The following is a 22,064-nucleotide window of genomic DNA, read 5'->3' on the forward strand; positions in this document are numbered from 1 at the left end:
TGGTTTCGAACCACCAATCTTTTGGCTAGTAGATGAGTGCTTAACCATTTGTACCACCCAGGGACTAACATTAATTGAGTTCCTCTTATGTGTTAGTAAAGTTTTCCAATTTTCCCAACAGCCCATGAAGCAGTTACTGTTGTTACTCCATTTTACAGAAAAGGCAACTGAGGCACAGTGAGTGAAGTACAAGTAAGAGGTAAAGCTGGTGGAATATTTTTATCTCTGACATTCCACCACTTCTTATTTTCCAGGCACTTGGATTCTTCAATTCCCAGGGTGTTTGGGGTGTTCTAGGAAAGTGCCGTTCCCAGAGCTTGGCATTGTGTAAGAATCTGGAGAAGATTCTTTATCATCTCCTGTTAGAGCTCTGAGTTGGAATCGACTTGATAGCACTGTTTTTTTTTTTTTTTTTTTTTGTTAGAGCTCCCTGTAACCAGTCCTTGCTCCTGTTCATTGACTATTGTTTTGAGGCCCTGGCCATTTGTGAACATCCATGATGCAGAAAGTTTAGATGTTATTCTTTATCAAAGATGCTGAATTTACAAGTCCACAGTCCTGGCAATGTGGCACAGTGGGTACAAGCTCAGAATTTGGAGGCAGGGAGATCTGGGTTTGAATCCTGTTTTAGTAGCTGTGTGACCGCGAGGAAGTGACCTGGCCTGGCTGAGCCTTCGCTTCTGCTTCTGAAAATGGAGACAATAGTAACGCTCTCCCGGTAGCACTGTTGCGTTACTGAGACAATCCCAGAGTACCCAGTGCCTAGCATATAGTTAACACTCCTTCAAAGGGAATTACTGGTGCTACTTCTACCTCTGGGAGCCCTTGTGGTGCAGTGGTTAAGCACTGGGCTGCTAACAGCAGGGTTGGTGGTTCAAACCCACCAGCTGCTTCACTGGAGAAAGATGTGGCAGTGGCAGTCTCTGAAAAGATTTATGGCCTTGGAAACCCTCTGGGGGGCAGTTCTACTCTGTCCTATATGGTTGCTATAAGTTGGAATTGACTCCATGGCAGTGGGTTTGGTTTTTTTTTGTTTTGTTTTGTTTTGGTTTACTTCTACCTCAATGGTCAAAAGGAAGCTGGAAGTGCTACTGGTGTACAGACTGTTCTGCTAGGCTGCCCAGATCCAGGTTTGAACGTGCTTACTTGGGTGTCCTTTCCATTCATGTCCTCATGGCTGGGGTGGATATCCATCCTCTCTCCAGAATAGGGCTGCAGATGAAGAGGGTTATATCTGGAGTCCTCTATGGCCTGTGACAGTGTCATCAGCTCCTGTTCATGGACTGATCTTCCAAACTCTTTCTCAGCATCTTTTTTGAGGAAAATAAGACAGGTCCCCTAGCTGTGGACCCAGGGGCTGTGGCAAATTTCTTTCTTTCTTTTTTTAAGGATTATTACATTCCCTATGAAAGGAATCTTATGGCAGGGAGAACTCTAGCAGAGTTGAAATGTCTCGCCCCCTTGGTTGTAAGGAATGGAGTTTGAGCTCTATTAACTTTTGTCAACTTTATGTATGTATGCATCTAACTGACTTCTGTCTATCTAGCTATCATCTAGCTATTTATCATCTAGCTATCTCTATCATCTATCTACCTATTTATTTATGGGCGTGTGGACAGGGTACCAGAAAGTGATTGCATTTTGAAGAGTCACCATTCGAAATATTTACTACTATTTCCATTCCTTTTTGATGCATTGCCAAAGTACAGTTCAGGTAATAAAGCCTATGCTGAAGGGAAATTTTACTTTTGAGTAATACTGCTGGTGAGCTAGTACAAGGAAAAGATGCATTAGAAACCATTCTTTGTTACTTGGGACGATTGCCTAGAGGAATGATTTGATAGATTGTTAAAGCAAATGAGAAATCTTTTAAAATCTTATCAGTATCCTGCTTTGCAGGAAGCCACAATTCAAAAATGTTTCTGTGAATGTATGTAAAATTAGCTCCTCTCTCTTCTTTCCCCAAAAATCACCTGTAAGTTTTTCGTTAAGCCTAAAGGAGAGGAAATTCTTTACACTAAAGAAAACATCTTAGTAAAGTTCCTGAATTGTCAAGTTGAAACTGGGAAAGCTTTGGTGACAATATAGAACAAGATGACAAATAGTACGGACTTCGCTTATACTTGAATTCTCTATCGACTTTCTGGTCACCTTTCAAGGCCTGACCTCAGTGTCTTTTCTCCATTTGGCCTTCACTGATACTCCCAGCTGTATTTGTGGTTCCTTCCACTGGGCCCTTACAGTTCAGGTGTTTGTACTGCTGCTTAGAACTTTTTTTTTTTTTCTCTGCTCATAAATTCTGGGACACTGAGCACTCTTCCTCCTGAGAATGTCACTGCTCTCAAGATTAAGAATCATTAGGCCAAAAGTTGAGGAGGCCATTTCTCGTCTTACATTCTTGAGATGGATGGTATCAGTGGCTGCTGAATACTCATCTGCCAAGGGCAATTAGTTTTTATTACTTAAAATATAAATAAGCAGTTGGTTTGAATATGTAGTATGCTTATAATCTAAAGTCCTTTCTAGATTGGGCAGACAAAACTTGCCTCCAAAATTGTCTCTCCATTTTCCTCTGTTGTCTTTGTTTCCTTAGTTTCGGCATGATAAATGAGGTTATTTTATATGGTCACCATCCTCATGCAGTATGGGGAGCCCCTGGGTGGTGCAATGGTTAACTTGCCTGGCTGCTAACTGAGAGGCTGGAGGCTCAAGTCCATGCGGAGGTGCCTTGGAAAAAAGGCTTGGTGATCAGTTCCCAAAAAATCTGCGATTAAAAACTGTATGGCACACAGTTCTGCTCTGATACACGGGGGGTTGCCATGTGTTGGAATCAACTTGATGGCAACTGGCTTGGTTCTGTTTTAGTTTGTTTCATCCAGTATATATTGTGTCTCTTTTGTACCTGTGTGTGTGTATTTGGCTGGTCTTTCCAGTGGGGTTATAAACATTCCAGATGGCGAATCAGTATATCTGTTCAATTGCTTTCAAGTCAGTAGACATTCCTTGAGAACTGGCTCTGTTACCAGGAAATGGGGATGCAGGGAGCTGACTAAGACACCCTATGTTTGGGGAATTAACTCTTCAGTTGGCGAGTCAGATAGGTTTATAGGAAAATACTCCCATCCCTCTAATTCTTGAGTACAGTTAGACAGTAAATGCTAAAAAATGCCTACCAACTGATGGGAGAAGGTTCCGATTAGCTAAAGCATTTTCGGTGCTGCCCACAAATCGTTCAAACAGTATTCCAGGTATTGTAGGGTCCCCAGATCTAGTGAATTCATTGAGAAAACCCTAAATATGGGATCTGACTTTTAAGGGGTATATGATGGTCTCGGGATCTAATAAAAGTGTGAAAAACAACAGAGTTGTAAAAAACCCTCTGCTGTGGAGTTGATTCCAACTCATAGTGACACCTTAGGTTTCCAAGCCTGTAAATCTCTATGGAAGCAGTAAGTCTCTCTGGAAGCAAACTGCCACATCTTTCTCCCTTGGAACCGTTGGTGGTTTTGAACCACCGACCTGTCGGTTAGCAGTCGATCGGTCGCTTTAACCACTGTGCCACCAGGGCCTCTTAACAGGGGTGTAACCCTCATAATATGCAAGAGTGCTATATACGAATTTGAGAAAGGAGGAAGGCATATTCTGGGCAAAACAGGATGGTTGGAGACCTGTGGTGATTCCACACAGATTACTGATGGAGGGGAAAGGCCAGAGGGACTGCAGGCCAAGGAGGTGAGTGAGAAAAATTCCGAAGAGTTATCAAGTTTAAAAATGGAAATCTATGCAATCTCTCTGCCATTATTAAAGGCTGCTGATGTGCCGTACAGAGAAGGAAGGCAACCTCAGCAGGTTAGCGAAGAAGAGGGTTGGTTTTCCATGAAGGGCCAATGCTCTGCTGATTTCGTATGAAGTCTTCTATGTGACGGGCTTTGCGATATGGGCTCTTTGGTGGGGAGGATGTTGTAGAGTTATGCGTTAAAACCCCTGGGCCTACACCTTCTAGAACAGTGGGCATAGGCCGGAAGAGTTGAGGCTGTCAGAGAGAAAGCTCATGAAAGAGTCTTGTGACAGAATGCCATGGCTTCTCACTGCTCTGCTGGGGAGAGAAACGCTTCTTGGAGAATTGTGTTCTTAAGTAAGCCTTGGCTCAATGTGGTGCAGTGGTTAAGTGTTTGGCTGCTAACCGAAAGGTCAGTAGTTCGAATCCACCAGCTGCTCCTTGGAAACCCTATGGGGTAGTTCCACTCTGTTCTATGGGGTCATTATGAGTTGCAATCGACTCGACACCCATGAGTTTGTTTGTTTGTTTTGGCTCAGTGTAGAACCCACCAAGTTTCACAGTATTTGCCTTTGTACTTGGTCTCCTGGGGGGGAGCCTGGCTGCATGGCCTGTTGAGGGAATCTTCCAGTTATCTGCCCTGACCTGGCTCTGCTTCTCTCCCTCCTAACCCTGGTTAGTTCCTGCAGCTGCTGCTCTTCTCTCCAGTGGCAATCAGATGAGGGAGCCTGAAAGACTGGTATTGCCAAGATTCTTGTGGAGGCACAGGGAAATCACCAGTAGGGGGCAGGCCAGCATGCACCTAAGCTTTCCGATTCTTGCCTGAGGCTCAGGACAGGGAACAGAGGCTCACACTGTCATTTGGGTGGTCCTGGGAACCAAGAACTTGAGCTGAGAAGCCCCGGGGTCCAGCTTCTCCACAGGCATTTCACTTGGCCTCCTTTTCTTTTCTATTCTATTCTTTTCTCTCTTCTCCTCTTTCCTTCTCTTTTTTCTTTTCTTTCTCTCCCTCTCTTGTTCCTTCATTCCTTCCTTTTTAATTTTTCTCCCTTCCATTTTTCTTTCTCTCATATTTGTTTCTTTTTTTACTTCATAAATTTCAAAATTTCAGAAAAAGTATAATAACAAAACGATTTCATGTACTTATATTCAGAACTGATGCTTTAACGTTTTTGTCTTATTTGTTATCATATATTCTTTTTTTTTTTTAACAAAGGAAGTAGTTTATTAGTGTAAGATTCTTTATTCCAAGACCCATCACCCTCTTTTTGAGGTGACCTTCCTTGCAAGCCTCTTTTTTATACTTAACATATATACTTGACTGTGAACACTATATCTTACTGTTTTCTGTGTATTTTTAATAGTTCACATAAATTGGTGTGTGTGTGTGTATCTGTGCAATTTTGCTTATTTTCTTACTTAACATGGGGGTCTCTTTCTGTTTCAGTGTATAGATCTGATTCATTCCAACTTACGTATTTACCACATCTTATTTTTTCCGTTTTTGTGTGTATGGACACTTAAGTTGTTTCCAACTTTTGACTTTTACAGTATGACAGTGAATATTCTTGTCTACATGTGTGTATGTGTGAAAATTTCTCTTGGATGAATAGCTAGAAGTGGAATTCTGGCCCATAAAGTGTGCCCATTTATAATTTCCCAGAGCACTGGCAAATTGCTCTTCAAAGTGGCTATGCCAATTTACGCTTTCTCCAGCAACATACGAAAGAGATTCCCTGCATATATTGTCGGACCTTAAAAATTTTTTTGCCACTCTGGACAACTGTTGTACGTCATTGTTGTTTTAGTTTGCATTTCCAGATCTCTCGTGGGATGAGCAACATTTTGTGTGTTTCTTGGACATTGGGGGTTCCCCTTCTACGAGCTGCCTGTTATTAACTTTATTGGCTTCCTTTCTAACCCTATGATTCCTCACTTAATGGTAGCTAAAGAGAGTTTCTTTTCTTTTTTTTTTTTTTTAAAGAGAGTTGCTTAGGAGGCAGATTTCAGGAATGATTTGTAGCTAGCAACAATGTTTTGGGCATCTCTACAGACGGCAGCTTACGAAGCTGTAACCCTTCCTAGGAAGTATGTAGGTCATGAACCAAACCGGTTGCTGCCAAGTTAATTCTGACTCATGATGACCCCATGTGTGTCAGAAGAGAGCTGTGCTCCACTGGGTTTCCAATAGCTGATTTTTTTGAAATCGATCTCCAGGCCTTTCTTCCAAAGACTTAACCTCCAGCCTCCCGGTTAGCAGCCTAGCGCATTAATTGTTTGCACCACCCACTAGAATATGCATTTTTAAGCTTAATTCCTAGCTCTATTGATGTCTCAACCTTTGCTTTGCTTTTCTTTGCTCTGTGTCTTCCATTTTTATTTAACTCATTGTATTTTATTGAATCCATCTGGGATGTATATAAATTAAATGCATGATGAAAATTAAAGAAAAATAAAAGGCATAAATAACTGAAAGTTAAAAACAATTATTTGGGCCACAGACATTGATTAAGTACCTATTGAGTGTCAGGCGTTTGTCCTACACGTGGGGGTGACAGGAATGATCCAGACACGCCACAAAGAGCTGAAGAACCCTCAGGAGACTTCAGAACAGTGACAGCCCTATGTTAGCTCAGCCGTAATGAGTGGACAGGGTCTCCTGGAAGCTGTGACTATGACCCCGAAGGCTACCTTGCCCATATTATCTTCTCTTTTTGCTGCCAGATGCATTAAAAAAACATTAAGATATAGGGCTCTCTGAAGGCAGCTCTTATTGTGAGATAATTTAGAAGGGTGAGGTCACTGTGGTCTCTATTGAAAATGTTAGTAGAATGGGCCTTGGAAAAATGTATCTAAAGTGTGATAATTTTGGAACATTTCGTAAAAAACTCGATATTGAAAATTGTTGTTTTTGAGCTTCGGGCTTAGGTCTTAAAATGTTTCCTTCTCTGTGTGTGGTGGAAGGAGGGGAGGGAACAAATCTTTCCTGCATGTCTACTGAGTGCCAGGCCCCAGGAGATAGAATAATGGGATCTGCCAGAGGAAGACACCTTCCATCTTGGAGGTGGCTTTCAAATGTAACAGGCAATAATATGTATGTGAATCTCTCTTAAACTATTTCTCTTAGGTTTAATTTTGTTTTCCTTAGAACATTTATTTTATTTTTAAAATTGTTTTTTAAAAAAGGGCTACCTAAATTCTTCTTCCATGTATCTTGTCATCATTTTTTTTTTTTAAAGTGGATTGAAGGGACCAATAGATGCTCTATCTTCTGCCCAATTGATTAGTATTTGCTTCATTTCAAGCTCATGTTGGTAACAGCAGGACTACATACTTGTTTTTAATGTCTTAATTGGAATTTGTTAAAAATACAGTAATAGATATTATATATACTATGTAGGAAAATCTGTGAGTACTCAGGACTTATGGATATTATTTCAGAGGTTTTTCTTATCCTCTATTGTGGTCAGGTGGGTATCACTGCTTAGTTCTAATGTATATGCAGTTAGAGTTTTCATGGGACCATTGTGAATTAAAATTTGTGACTCATAAATATGTTAAATTTAATATCTTGATTTCTTTCAAAAAGAAAATTAATTCTGGGACAACTTTCTGGAATACCTTTGTAACTCTAAGTGTTGTCCAACCATCCATCCATCCATCCATCCATCCGTCCGTCCGTCCGTCCGTCCGTCCGTCCGTCCATCCATCCATCCACCCACCCATCCATCCATCCATCCATCCACCACCCATCCACCATCCGTCCGTCCGTCCGTCCATCCATCCATCCTTCATCCTTTGAGTACCTACCTTCTGCAAGGGACTGTGCTACGTGCTGTGGTTCATATTTGGAATTATAAAACAGTGTCTAAGTGTCTTCAGAGAGGTTGTGATCTAAGAAAATTGAATAGAAATAAATGTAGCACAAGTTGGAGTATAGGAAATTCCATAATGTAATGATAAATCAAGCAAAAAAAAAATTGCTATCGAGTCAATAGTTAATTTTATTTTTTTAATTTTATATTTTATTTTGAGCATCAGGCTTAGGTCTTCAAATGTTTCTTTCTTTGTGGGTGGTGGAAGGAAAGAAGGGAACAAATCCTTCCAGGCAAATATGACACCATTTCAACACTGTCTACATGTACAACTCAGCGACATTGATTCCATTCTTCAAGTTGTGCTGCCATTCCCACTGTGCTTTTCCGAATTATTCCACTACTGTTACCTTAAACTCACTGCCCCCTAAACTTTCCATCCACCCTTTCAAGCTGCCACTGGCAGTTTGATCTCACATAGGTAATTCTTTGAAAGAGCACAGTGCTTAAAGCAGATTACTAACCATGATGATATTTTGAATAGTTTAGTGTTTGTACTTCTAGAGACTCTATTGGTTGCAAGTGACATAAACCCAGATCAAACTAGCTTAGGTTAGTGACATCTAGCCTCAGAGCTAGCTGGATCCAAGGGCTCAAGTGGCCTTTTTAGATTCTGTCTCTCTTTACATTTCTTAGCTCTCTTTCCTTTTGACTTCATTTGTGGACAGCCCCAGGCCTGTGTCATCCTTCAGCTATGATCCCAGAGAAAGAGAGAGCCCTCACTCTCCCAGCATCCATCTCTTTAATCATACGGATTTTCATTGGTATAGCTCAGGTCACATGCGCATTTCAAAGCCAGTCGTCATGGCCAAGGGGGTAGAGTTCTCTGTCCAGCCAGAGGCACCAGTCCACTCCTATATTTGAAGGATTGGGGAGGGGTTGGGAAGAGATAGATGCCAACAGACAGTGCACTAGGGCATTGTGGGGTTTGTGAAAAGTGCTTCCTGAAAGGAATAATTGGCATTGTTACTTGACAAAGGCATAGGAGGGGATGCTGGGCCAAGAAAAGACGAGGAAGAAGAGAAGGAAGGAAGAAAGAAAATCCACTTCAGTGCCCCAGGAGGTCAAAGGAGGAAGTGATTGTTTATCTTGGAATGTGAGGAAAGATGGGATTTTTCTTGTGTAGTGATGTGTCTGTCACAAAAGTGAGGCACCTTTAGAGAGGTAGTAAATGCATTTTCAAGTCATTTTCACCTCTGTACACAGGTGATACCTTGAAAAGGAAGGCAAACTGAAATTGTTAGTTGAAAGAGCAGTAAAAGATTAGGAAAAGAGGAAACCTGGTGAACCTGTCTCCCTGGTCAATCATGGGTTCTTCTCAGTCATACTCAATTTTGCTCCCCTTGTTGTATTAAAAAAAAAAGCAAAAAGATGGTGAGGCCAGGGTGGGTGTGGAAGGATCACCTTGGGCACCGTGATGAGGTTGGATGGAAGTTACCCACTCTGCCATATTATTACCTACTTTCTGAGTCACTGGTTTTCACTTTCTGATTTTTCTTTTTTACAGTTACATTGCAAATCAGAAAAGATTAGAAGTCATCAACGAAGATGATGTTGAAGCTTACGTGGGTCTGAAAAATCTGTGAGTACCCGGGACTTGCGTACTTTATTTCAGAGATTTTTCTTATGCTCTGTTATGATTGGAAACCCTGGTGGTATAGTGGTTAAGAGCTACGGCTGCTAACCAAAAGGTCGGCAGTTCAAATCCACCAGGCGCTCCTTAGAAACTCTATGGGGCAGTTCTACTCTGTCCTATGGGGTTGCTATGAGTCGGAATCGACTTGAGGGCAACGGGTTTTTTTTTTTTTTTTTCATAATTATGATCAGGTGGGCATCACTGGTTAGTTCTAATATGCATGCAACTATGTGTTTTCATAGGACCATTGTGGATTCTGGGTTAAAATTTGTGGCTTATAAAGCATTTCTGAAAAACAGCAACCTGCAGCACATGTGAGTAAAAGTTGATCCTTTTGCTTCCCAGGACCCGGTTTATTCAGTATTTTTCTTTCCTCTGTTTATTTTCCTTCTTCTTTTTTTTGGTCTAAATCCCCCTTTTTAAAAGTTAGTATAGCTGTGCTAATAGCTAAGAAACATTAGCTTTGATTTTGTTAGATTTCTGAATAGCTTCAGAGGGGCACTTAGAACAGCCTGTTTATTCTCTTTCATGAATTTCTGGGCTGTTTCCATCTTGGACAAAGCAAAAGGCCAACGGCAAGGAGTCTGATGTGAAAACTATGTCCTGGTACAGCGTCCTTGATTCTTTCCCTTAGAATCATGACATGTTCCCTGGAAGACATCAAACTAATGGGATTGAAAGAAACTGAGTTGGCCTTGGCCTTTTTGGGAAACTAAAAATTACTAAATTCTTCCCCCTCACAGTAGACACCCTCTGAACCTTAATTTTCCCAAAGCTATCTATCATGGATTGATAAAAGTGGAGAAAAATCAATTACGGGGCACACCAAAGATGCAGGCAATTGTTAATAATGTGAAATGCTTCCCCCCAGTCATGTTGATTTGCTGTCGACTAAAAAAACCAAACCAAACCCATTGCCATCGAGTCAATTCCAACTCATAGCGACCCTATAGGACAGAGTATAACTGCCTCAGAGGGTTTCCAAGGAGTCCCTGGTGGATTCGAACTGCCGACCTTTTGGTTAGCAGCTGAAATCTTAACCACTGCACCACTAGGGCTTCCAATGTTGACTAAAGTAAGGGGGAAATATGGAAAATGGGGGTTTTATGTTGTTTGCTGCTAAATCATGTTAGATGATGCCATTTAGCCAATAAGGTATAGCCTTCCTGAGAGATTTCATTGCTAAACAGAAGATCACTTGAATGTAGAACGTTTAGGCACCTCTAAGATGGCACAGTGGTTAAGAGATCCACTGCTAACCAAAAGGCCAGCAGTTTAAATACACCAGCCACTCCTTGGAAACCCTATGGGGCACTTCTACTCTGTTCTGTACCATCACTATGCGTCAGAATCAACCTGACGGCAATGAGTTTGGTTTTGGTTTTGTTCATGGTCAGATTGGTGTCCCCTTCCCCCCACATTTTTTGTGTGATTTTCTGCAGGAAGATTGTGGTTAGTTGCTGTCGAGTTGATTCCAGCTCATGGTGACCCCATGTGTGCAGAGTAGAACTGCTCCATAGGGTTTTCAAGGCTGTGCTCTTTCAGAAGCAGATCGCCAGGCCTGTCTTCTTAGGCACCTGAGTGGGCTTGGACCACCAACCTTTTATTCTAGTAGTCAAGAATAACCATTTGTGCCACCGAGACACCTGCATTCCTGGGCCTTTTTGCCAATCCACTTTGCAGAGATACCTTTCGTGTTTCACAGTCCACAGTTTACATGTCATTTTCACATCTGCATTACCACACTTGATTTTTTTCACATTAGGTAGGGAGATATTTTTTATTCCCATTTCGTAGACATCGAAATAGGCTGCAAAGTCCTTAAGACTTGCTCAGGTTTACAGATGGCAAATGGCAGAATTACGATTCCAGAGCTCACTCCTCGGCCATGTTCTTAGAAGAAAAGCATAGGAAATGAAATTTGTCTTGTACAATGAGGCAATCAGCCCAGATAATTAGACAGTAGCATTTGTCCTCTTTCTTTTCTTGGGGACAGCAGTTTCCCCAACTGACTTCCATCTCCTAGAGCAGACCCCCTGGACACTATATGGAGATTTGTTGATATTGCAGAACACCTTAATTTCATAAAGCCAGTAGCATGACTTCATACTGTGCAAGTGGCATTAAAGTTGAAGTTACTTTAAAAATAAAAGTCTGAGGAATTAAGCTATGAAATATGTGGTACAAATGTGATACAACTCCGAGGGACTTTATTAGCACATTTCATTTAAATGCTTTTGGCATCCTCTCTATAATTGGTTTGCCTGCACAAATCTGATGTCTGCGTAGGCTTTGATAGCATAAACAACAGAGAAGTTGGACAGAAAAAAAAGGCGAAATGTTGTAATGCAATCACTTAAATGTAATTAATGACCTCAATGGTTAAGTTCTGGTATTTTCATTACGGCTGACCTTAGACCTAAATTACTCAACAACCACATTTTGCTGGCTGTTTTACCACACCATTTTTTTAATGTTGTGATTTGTAGAGTGGACTGTGGCTAACTGTAGTTTTATTAAGCGACTTATTATTTTTACCATACTTCTTATATTTTTTCCATTTTCCTTGTTGCATGACATTTATATGAATACTAAAGTGTATTTTTTTTATGGCAATCTATGGTAGAATAATTTTCTTTATTTCCTTTTTTTATTGTACTTTGGATAAAGGTTTACAGAGCAAACTACTTTCTCATTAATAGTACACACATTGTTGTATGACATTGGTTAACAGCCCCATGACATGTCAACACTCTCCCTTCTCAACCCTGGGTTCCCTATTACCAGCTTTCCTGTTCCCTCCTGCCTTCCAGTCCTTGCCCCAGGGCTGGTGCACCCCTTTAGTCTTGTTTTCTTCCATGGGCCTGTTCAATCTTTGGCCGAAGGGTGAACCTCAGGAGTGACCTCATTACTGAGGTGAAAAGGTGTCCAGGGGCCATACTCTCAGGGTTTCTCCAGTCTCTGTCAAGCCAGCAAGTCTGGTCTTTCTTTTTGAGTTAGAATTTTGTTCTACATTTTTCTCCAGCTCTGTCCAGGACCGTCTATTGTGATCCCTGTCAGAGCAGTCAGTGGTGGTGGCTGGGCACCATCTAGTTGTACTGGACTTGGTCTGGCGGAGGCCGTGGTAGCTGTGGTCCGTTAGTCCTTTGGACTAATCTTTCCCTTGTACGTTTAGTTTTCTTCATTCTTTATGGTAGAATAATTTTAATGGCATTCTGTGCCTGGTGGCACAGTGGTTAAGCACTTGGCTGCTAACCGAAAGGTCGATGGTTTGAATTCATCAGCCCTTTTGCAGGAGGAAGATGTGACAGGTTACTTCCATAAAGATTTACAGCCTTGGAAACCCTATGGGGCAGTTCTGCTCTGTCCTATAGGGTTCCTATGAGTCAGAATTGACTCAATGGCAACGGGTTTTATGGCTATACACAACTTACATATAGCCAAATCTTTGCCCCTGTGTCCCAAAGACTTATTTCAAAATAGGAAACAAAAGAGATGGGCATGTTCTATACAGCTTCCTTAAAAGGCAAAAAGCCAATTATTGACCAAATGCAAAAAAGTGTTGATGCCTATCATACCAGAAAACCAAACCAATTACCACCACGTTGATTTCAACTCAGGGTGACCACGTGTGTGTCAGAGTAGAACTGTGCTCTGTAGGGTTTTCAGTGGCTGATTTTCAGAAGCAGATCACTACGACTTTCTTTAGCGGCCCCTCTGGGTGGACTTGAGCCTGATGTTTTTTTATAGTCATTGTTAAACAGTAAGATCAAATGGAATTAGCAAATATTCAGACAGCTGCGAAGAAGTAGTAAAATCTCACTAAGCATCACATGATGGAAAAGTCTCCTAATTACCAAAATATGAAATTAAATTAAGTAGCTTGCCTTGAAGATGGCAGGGAGAGAGGAGAGAATCAAGTCCTGTGTCTGTCTTTCATGATCTTAGTCTCGGCCTCTGATTAATAGTGAGAAAGCCAGGGAATGGCTTGGTTATCCCTGATCTCCCACATGTAAATTGTACTCTTACCTCCTATATCAACAAAGTGGAGTGCAAGGAGCTGGTAAAGAAATGTGTACAGAAGCTGTTTCTCTCTACCTTTGGGGTCTTCTGATCATCTCTCTGAGTTTCCCCAACAATATAAGGGTGTGCACAAGAACAGTCTATTTCATATCAGGTGTTAGGGAAATTCAAAATGAAACTCTCTTTCAACACTCTTACCCCCTACCAGTACCAGCTGCCTTTGAGTCCGTTCCCTCTCATGGTGACCCCATGTGTGTCAGAGTAGAGCTGCGTTTGGTGGGGTTTTCAGTGGCTGATTTCTCAGAAGTAGATGGCCAGACCTTTCTTCCGAGGTCTTCTGGGTAGACTCAAACCTCCAACCTTTTGGTTAACAGCTGAGCACATTAACTATTTGCGCTATCCAAGGACTCTGTCCATATTTAACATCTCATGGTGGGTCCCCAGAGCCCCTGTGATTGGTCACTGAATTTATTTCTTGGTGCCCAGCCCCTAAGAACCCAACTGTGAGAAAAAGCAGTTCTTGCATTTTCCAGAGACTTTGCAGAGGTGCTAATTAGCTCCTTAGCAAGGTTCTATAATCAGACAGTAAGAGGATTGTTGATTTTTTTCCTCCCTTCCTCCTTCTTGGCTGTTGGCCACAATAATAAGCATGGTTCATAAAACTCATCTTGTTCTTCGGCCCATAACCCTGCTCTGCGCTGGCTGCTGGCAGCTAAACAGAGGCAGCTGCACCCAGGGCCGGCAGTGAGTGAGCTGATGGGGGAACCTTTCAAATAAGTTTCCTTTTTCTTTGCCTCCCCTCTCCTCCTTCTTCCTGGGGAGGGAGAGCAGGCTTTTTTTCAGAAAGATGGGAAGTTCTGATGAAAATGAAAACATCTGTGCTCCAAAGACCGTGACATTGACTTCTCAATTTATTATACTCCAGTGCAAGCCGTTCTTCATTCATGTTCCAAAAGAAAGGATATATGTGGGCACATTTTACAACTTCCCAGTAGATTATTTTTTTCATGTGGGTGAGCACTTTACACGCAATGTGAACAGAGAAGACGAAAGTGTAGAAGGAAGGATGGTAGTCTTGTGTAGGTAGGGTTTTGGATGAGTGAAAAGAATTCTCAATGTGGAATTAAGCTGGGAGTGGACATACACACTCTTGAATTATGACATGCTAAAACTGGCATTTTCTTTACCAACTGACTAGCCTTAGCTTATGCATTTGTTGTTAGTTGTCGTTGAGTCAGTTCCAGCTCAAGGCAACCCCACATACAATGATGAAATCTTACTTGGTCTTGTGCCATCTTCATGATCGATGATATGCTCAAGCTTATCGTTGCAACCACTGGGTGTTTTGAGTGCCTTACAGCTTAGGTGGCTCAATCTTCCAGTGCTATATTGGACAGTAGTCTGTTGTGATCCATAGGGTTTTCACTGGCTAATTTTCAGAATTGGATTGTCAGGCCTTTCTTCTTGGTCTTTCTTAGTCTAGAATCTTTGCTGAAACCTGTCCATCATGGATGACTCTGCTGTTATTAGAAATACTGGTGGCATAGCTTCCAGTTTCATAGCAACACATAAGCCACATAAGTTTGTTATACTCTTATGCACATAAGAGTATAACAAACTGGCAGACAGGTGGTCGGCTCATGCATTAACTCCTAGGTTGTAAAAATGTAGCCCCCCTCTAAAGATGACTGATCAGACATAGCAGCATACTTTATGGATGGTTTCATTGGACCGATGCAGCAGATTAGCCTCAGGTAATTGGCAGAATTGCCACCCTCAGACCCCTCTTAGCTCAGCGTTCCTTTTCCTGAGCAGGAAACACACGCTGAAACATTCATTGGCTTGTCCTTGTTTGTTGGGATCCTGGCTGTTTTAATAAAAGTTAATGTTTGTTTTACATCCATGTTACTGATTATTAAACACATGCCTACAGGCTGAAACATTGGACATTTTTTAAATAAATTCAGAGTCAACAAATTCATAGACCGAGTCAGTTGCCAGGATTATGGCTCTGAATTTCCCATCTGGAACATGTCAGTAAATTCATTTCTTTCCTTTTTTTTTTTGAATCACAAATATACCATCTTTTCATTGTCTGGAAACCCTGGTGGCGTAGTGGTTAAGAGCTACGGCTGCTAACCGAAAGGTCAGCAGTTCGAATCTACCCGGCGCTCCTTGGAAACCCAGTGGGGCAGTTCTACTTTGTCCTACAGGGTCGCTATGAGTCTGAATTGACTCGACGACAGTGGGTTTGGTTTTTTTTTTTTTGGTTTCATTGTCTAGTTGTTTCAAATCTGAAGATGGTATGTTACTAGAATAATTCATGATAAAAATGGACATATTCCTGGTTATCCGATTTTTTTTTTTTTTTGCTTTCATCAGGGAATTATCCAGTTACCTAGAATTCAGCTATAAACAATCTCAGCAGAATCTATCAACCAATAAGTGCGTTCTTTCCTATACAGACATGTTAAATTCAGTCAGTGTTCAGAGAATTTTATGTGCCACTTGGCTTCAAAACCTTGACAATGCTCTTTGGATATAAAGAATCTTTTCTTCTCTATTGAGTTTACAGCCTTTTACATATTTCCTATTTACTGTTTCAAAGTTCAGAGATCTCAGTGAGGCATATAACTTGGTTTTGAATCAACATACAGAAAATATACTTTTGGAGAAAATAGAGATTAAACATAGAAAATAGAGATTAAACCTAGACAATATATAAAATGTGCTTGTCTTGGGTCTCTAGTGCTACTGTAACAGAAATATCACAAGTGGATGGCTTTAACAAACAGAAGTTTATTCTCTCACAGCCTAGCAGGTTAGAAGTACGAATTCAGTGTGTCAGCTCCAGGGAAGGCTCTCTGTTGGCTCTGAAGGAAGGTCCTTGTCATCAATCTTCCCCTGGTCGAGAAGTTTCTCAGGTGCAGGGACCCTGGGTCCAAAGGATGCACTCTGCTCCCAGTGCTACTTTCTTGGTGGTATAAGGTCCCCATATCTCTCTGATAGTTTTTCTCTTTTATATCTCAAAAGAGATTGGTTTAAGACACTAATCTAATCACATAGATCTGATCACTATAACTGCCGCTAATCCGTCTCATTATATCATAGTGCTGGGATTCACAATACACAGGGAAATTGCATCAGATGACAAAATTGTAGACAATCCTACAATACTGGGAATCAGGACCTAGCCAAGTTGACAGATATTTTGGGGGAATAAAATTCAATTCATAACAGGGCTCCTCCGCCACCCCACATAAATCAGATGCTAGGTGTGGCTAGAGAAAAACAATTAAGCTGTCACTCCAAGTGAAAGAGAATATGGGATCTAAGAAAGGCATTTAAAATGATCAAACTAGATTATGTTTTTAAATATACTCTATTTGAATACATCTATCCTGAAATGTAACATTTTAAACCCACATTTAATGTGTTTTATTCCTTACAGCAATTTCACCCGAAATAAACTGACACACTTGTCCAGGAAACATTTTCGTCACCTTGACTTGTCTGAGCTGTAAGTAATGATTTTGTGTGGCATCTGGGGGAAAATTTTCAAAGGAAAGGGTAGCTTTTTCTTTGTTTTTTAAATGAGTGATTTTGCTGACCTATTTTTAATATCAAAACTCTTGAAAAAAAATGCTTTCTCAAGATTTGGCTCCTTTTTGTAGAAATTATTTGGTGGTTTGTTTTATTCCCTCATGAAAATATGATTCAGTAATAATGAAAATAGAAAAGTATCCATATTAGTGTATCACTTGTGATGAGTTTAAATGTTTTTTTAGATGAATGATTTGCTCTCTAGTGGAAGAGAAAAGAGAAAAAAAGTGGGGGGGCGGCGTTTGTGTTCAAGTGGCTGCACATCTTAATGTTGCCTGATTGGTTCCTGCTCTGTCCAGGCTTAAGTAAAGCCAGCTTACTCAAGGGGAAAATAACAATGGGAAAAACTCTTCCAGGTCTTTTGGAATACTTCTACACTGCTGGTGGGAATGTCAAATGGTACAACCACTTTGGAAATTGATTTGGCGCTTCCTTAAAAAGCTAGAAATAGAACTACCGTAGGATCCAGCAATCCCACTCCTCGGAATATGTCCTAGAGAAATAAGAGCCTTTACACGAACAGATATATGCACACCCATGTTCATTGCAGCACTGTTTACAATAGCAAAAAGATGGAAGCAAACAAGGTGCCCATCAATGGATGAATGGATGAATAGATGAATAAATTATGTTATATTCACACAATGGAATACTACACATGGATAAAGAACAGTGAGGAATCTGTGAAACATTTCATAACATGGAGAACCCTGGAAGGCATTATGCTGAGTGAAATTAGTCAGCTGCAAAAGGACAAATATTGTATAAGACCACTATTATAAGAACTTAAGAGATAGTTTAAACTGAGAAGAAAACACTCTTTTGTGGTTACGAGAGGAGGGAGGGTTGGTAGATAAGAGCTACTTTAGGTGAAGGGAAAGACAACACACAATACAGGGGAGGTCAGCACAATTGGACTAAACCAAAAGCAAAGATTTCCTGAATAAACTGAATGCTTCGAAGGCCAGTGTAGCAAGGGCAGGGGTTTGGGGACCATGATTTCAGGGGACATCTAAATCAATTGGCATAATAAAATCTATTAAGAAAACATTTTGCATCCCACTTTGAAGAGTGGCGTCTGGGGTCTTAAATGCTGGCAAGCAACCATCTAAGATGCATCAATTGGTCTCAACCCACCTGGATCAAAGGAGAATGAAGAACACCAAAGACACAAGGTAATTACAAGCCCGAGAGACAGAAAAGGGCACATGAACCAGAGACTTACATCATCCTGAGACCAGAAGAACTAGATGGTGCTGGCTATAACCGATGACTGCCCTGACAGGGAACACAACAGAGAACCACTGAGGGAGCAGGAGAGCAGTGAGATGCAGACCCCAAATTCTCATAAAAAGACCAGACTTAATGGTCTGACTGAGACTAGAAGGACCCCAGTGGTGATGGCCCCCAGACCTTCTGTTGCCCCAGGACGGGAACCATTCCCAAAGCCAACTCTTCAGACATGGATTGGACTGGACAATGGGTTGGAGAGGGATACTGGTGAGGAGTGAGCTTCTTGGATCAGGTGGACACTTGAGACTATGTTGGCATCTCCTCTCTGGAAGGGAGATGAGAGGGTAGAGGGGGTTAGAAGCTGGCAAAATGGATACGACAAGAGAGAGTGGAGGGAGGGAGTGGGCTGTCTCATTAGGGGGAAAGTAATTGGGAGTGTGTAGCAAGGTGTATATAAGTTTTTGTGTGAGAGACTGACTTTATTTGTAAACTTTCACTTAAAGCACAATAAAAATTCAAAAAAAAAAAAAAAACTCAAGAGAAATTGGTTCAAAACATTAAAAAAAACAAAAACAAAAAAAACTCTTCCAGGTTTTGTCCACTAACTGCAGTGCCAGCTTGTACATCGTGGTTGTTAGGTAAAAGGACAACTCCCATCCAGTCGATTCTGACTCATGGATACCTTATGTATAACGAAACAAGATGTTGCCCAGTCCTGGTCATCCTCATGACCCCAGGCATGCTCAAATCCATTGTTGTGGCTTTGTGCCAATCCGTCTCACCAAGGGCTTCAGACGCCCTCACTGGCCCTTTACATCACCAAACATGATGTCCTCCTCCAGTGAGACATCCCTCCTGGTGTGTCCAAAGCAAGAAATTTGGACAGTGTTTTGTTGTGATCCATACAGTATTCACTGGCTAATTTTCAGAAGTAGATTCCTTCTCCCTACCCAACTGTCTTTGTGAGGTTTTCTTCTAACCTGCCTCTGTGTCCAATATTTATGCTTATGTCCTAATTTTCTCTGCTGTAAAATGATAGGATAAATACTGAAATGTATTGATGACTCACAGCCACCATTTTCTAGTGTGCTCAATTCTTTGTGTCATCATCATGAAGCAAGGATGATCTGTTATCATTCCCAAATGAACCCTGAAGCAGAGGGTCTGTGATGGTGGAGGTTGGACCCAGATGGACATGGTCTTTGAATATTAGGCAGTGGCTTTTGCTTAAACTGCATGTCGCCTGAATTGACTTGGAGCATGTTTTTACGAAAGTCCATCCTTTTTCACAAACAGTTGTCCAAATTAGAAGATGCCATTAGTGGAGAGGCAATGATCAGTTAATAGGTAGCAATGGGGGTAACATGGCAAAAGTCTTAGCATTTGGCAGTTATTTGGAATGAACTGAATTCAGAACTTTGGTGTAACATTGGTGTTTCTAACACAGGAATTAAAAAAAAAAATGTTGCTATTGAGTTCGTTGTGAATCATGGCAACCCCATATGTGTCAGAGTGGAACTGTGCTCTATAGAGTTTTCCATGCCTGATTTTTCAGATGTAGATTTTCAGGCTTTTCTTCTGAGGTGCCTTTGGGGAACTTGAACCCCCAATCTTTGGGTTAGCAACCAAGAGCATCAACTGTTTGCACCACCCAAGGTCTCTGAAGCTCTCACTAGTGAAGTGGTACATGAGTTTGCTGTACTACACTTCTGGTTGAAAGATCCCTTCGTTTCTTAATCCCTTCTCTTGAATCAACTATTAAAGGGACAAAACCAAACCAAACCAAACCCATTGCCATCTATTTGATTCTGACTCATGGCGAGTAGAGTAGAACTGCCCCACAGGGTTTCTGAGGAGCAGCTGGTGGATTCGAACTGCTGACCTTCTGGTTAGCAGCTGAGTTCTTAATCACTGTGCCACCCGGGCTCCTTAGATCTGAATCAATTATACTTCTTTTAAAAGAGACTCTTTCTTACGTGCTCAGAAAGCAAGGAAACATCTTGAATTAGTGGAATTAAACTGGTTGCGCGTCTCTTCTGCAGCATATACGGAATATCTAGTAGTACTAAGTCCTGTTTTGGTGTTGGAGAGATGCTTGGAGGTGATCAGACTGACACACATTGAACTGGTCTGCCATGATTGCATTTTCCTCAAAGAAACTCCTGGAAAAGTCTCCAGGGATCCCTGCGATTCTTAGAACCCGACCAGAAAACCACAGGAGTAAATGATGCTGTGAAGCCCAGGTCCAGTCCTCACGGAAATCTTAAGTATTGTGGTTAGTGCCAGACAGAGCCTATGTAAAGATTTTAAATGGCCTCATTTAAAGGCTCATTACCATGAATAGAGTTCACGTTAAATAGGCCACTGAGTATTATAAATAAGCATTTAAAGATTTTTTTTTTCCTTGTGGTTTGTGTTTTCCCCTTGACTCCTTCCTCTTTCACCAATCTCAGGGCGTCCAGGCAGCTCTGCTGAGATCTGAGCAGCAGCTTTCTCTTTGCAGACCCTTCCAGGACGGGTTAAGCAGCACGATGGAAAGAGAGCTCAGTTGTCGCTGCTCTCAGAAACCCTGAGCCTGTTGTGTATGAAAGGTGTCTAATAGCTGCCTCCCAGGTTCTCGCTCCAACATTGGCTTCAACTTTCTTCTGTCAATGAAACTGAACTATGGTTGCCTAATGCAGAAGGATGGGAGTGCCCAACTTTGGCCCCTATGCTTTATTATTAGATTGTATTTACAATTGCATTTCTAATTATGATGAGGTTGTTCTGCCCCCGCTGAAGTTTGAGCTTATTAAATGATAACAGTTGGTCAGAAATAAGTATGTTGTTGTTGTAGTTAGCTGCCCTCGAGTTGTTTCTGACTCATAGTGATCCTACATACAACAGAATGAAACACTGCCTGGTCCTGTGCCTTCCTCACAATGGTGAGGATGTTTGAGCCCTTTGTTGCAGCCCCTGTATCAGTCCATCTTGTTGAGGGTCTTCTTTTTTGCTGACCGTCTACTTTACCAAGCATGAGGTCCTTCTCCAGGGACTGGTCCCTCCTGATAACATATCTAACGTACGTGAGATGAAGTCTCACCATCCGTGCTTTTAAGGAGCGTTCTGGCTATACTACTTGCAGGACATGTTTGTTTGTTCTTCTGGCAGTCCATGGTATACTCAATATTTTTCACCAGCACCATAATTCAAAGGCATCAATTCTTCTTTGGCCTTCCTTATTCATTGCCCAGTTTTTGAGTGCATGTGAGGTGACTGAAAATACCATGGCTTGGGTGAGGTACATCTTAGTCCTCAAAGTGACATCTTTGCCTTTTAACACTTTAAAGAGGTCTTTTGCAGCAGATTTGCCCAGTGCAATGCACCTATTAGAGTTCCTGAAAACTTATCTTTGGCATCTTCACCAATACCTTACCAATTATATAACCACGAACAATTTGTTATGGTGCCTTATTTTTCCCTTTCTTATGAGACATCTTTTTGTATCCTGGAGGCCCTGGGTGGCGCAAAGTGTTAAGCACTTGGCTGCTAACAGAAAGATTGCCAGTTAGAATCCGTCCGGAGACACCTTGGAAGAAAGGCCTGCAATCTACTACTAAAAAATCAAACACTGAGAACTGTGAGGAGCACAGTTCTCCTGTGACACACATGTGGTCGCCATGGGTTGAAATTGCCTGGATGGCAACTGTTTTTTTTTTTAATCCTATATTACAGCTATTTGTGTTCCTGTCTTGTTTTGAATATTATTCTATAAATTCTTACATAATTTTGCATCCTTTAGCCTGTGTTTGCACATAAGAGAAACTCAGTAAGTATTGGATAAATGAATGAATAATAAGTACTGTCATACTATGAAAGTGGGTGTGACTTCCAAGGGTTACTGTCTTGAAAGACTTCATAACATTGTAGTGTTTCA

General features: G+C 41.3%; 1 protein-coding gene across 8 annotated transcripts in view; it reads left to right on the forward strand.

Moving 5' to 3' along the window:
• The window catches only part of NTRK2 (neurotrophic receptor tyrosine kinase 2), a 447,441-nt gene that overhangs the window by 26,451 nt on the left and 398,926 nt on the right, over positions 1-22,064 (forward strand). For all 8 annotated transcript variants that reach the window (XM_049895347.1, XM_049895350.1, XM_049895351.1 and 5 more), the window contains 3 exons: positions 9,161-9,235; positions 9,532-9,603; positions 16,764-16,832. In XM_049895347.1, coding sequence (XP_049751304.1) covers positions 9,161-9,235; positions 9,532-9,603; positions 16,764-16,832 — 216 coding nt within the window. The remainder of the gene's footprint in view (positions 1-9,160; positions 9,236-9,531; positions 9,604-16,763; positions 16,833-22,064) is intronic.

Source organism: Elephas maximus, chromosome 9 (assembly GCF_024166365.1).
Source record: "Elephas maximus indicus isolate mEleMax1 chromosome 9, mEleMax1 primary haplotype, whole genome shotgun sequence".
NCBI lineage: Eukaryota > Metazoa > Chordata > Mammalia > Proboscidea > Elephantidae > Elephas > Elephas maximus.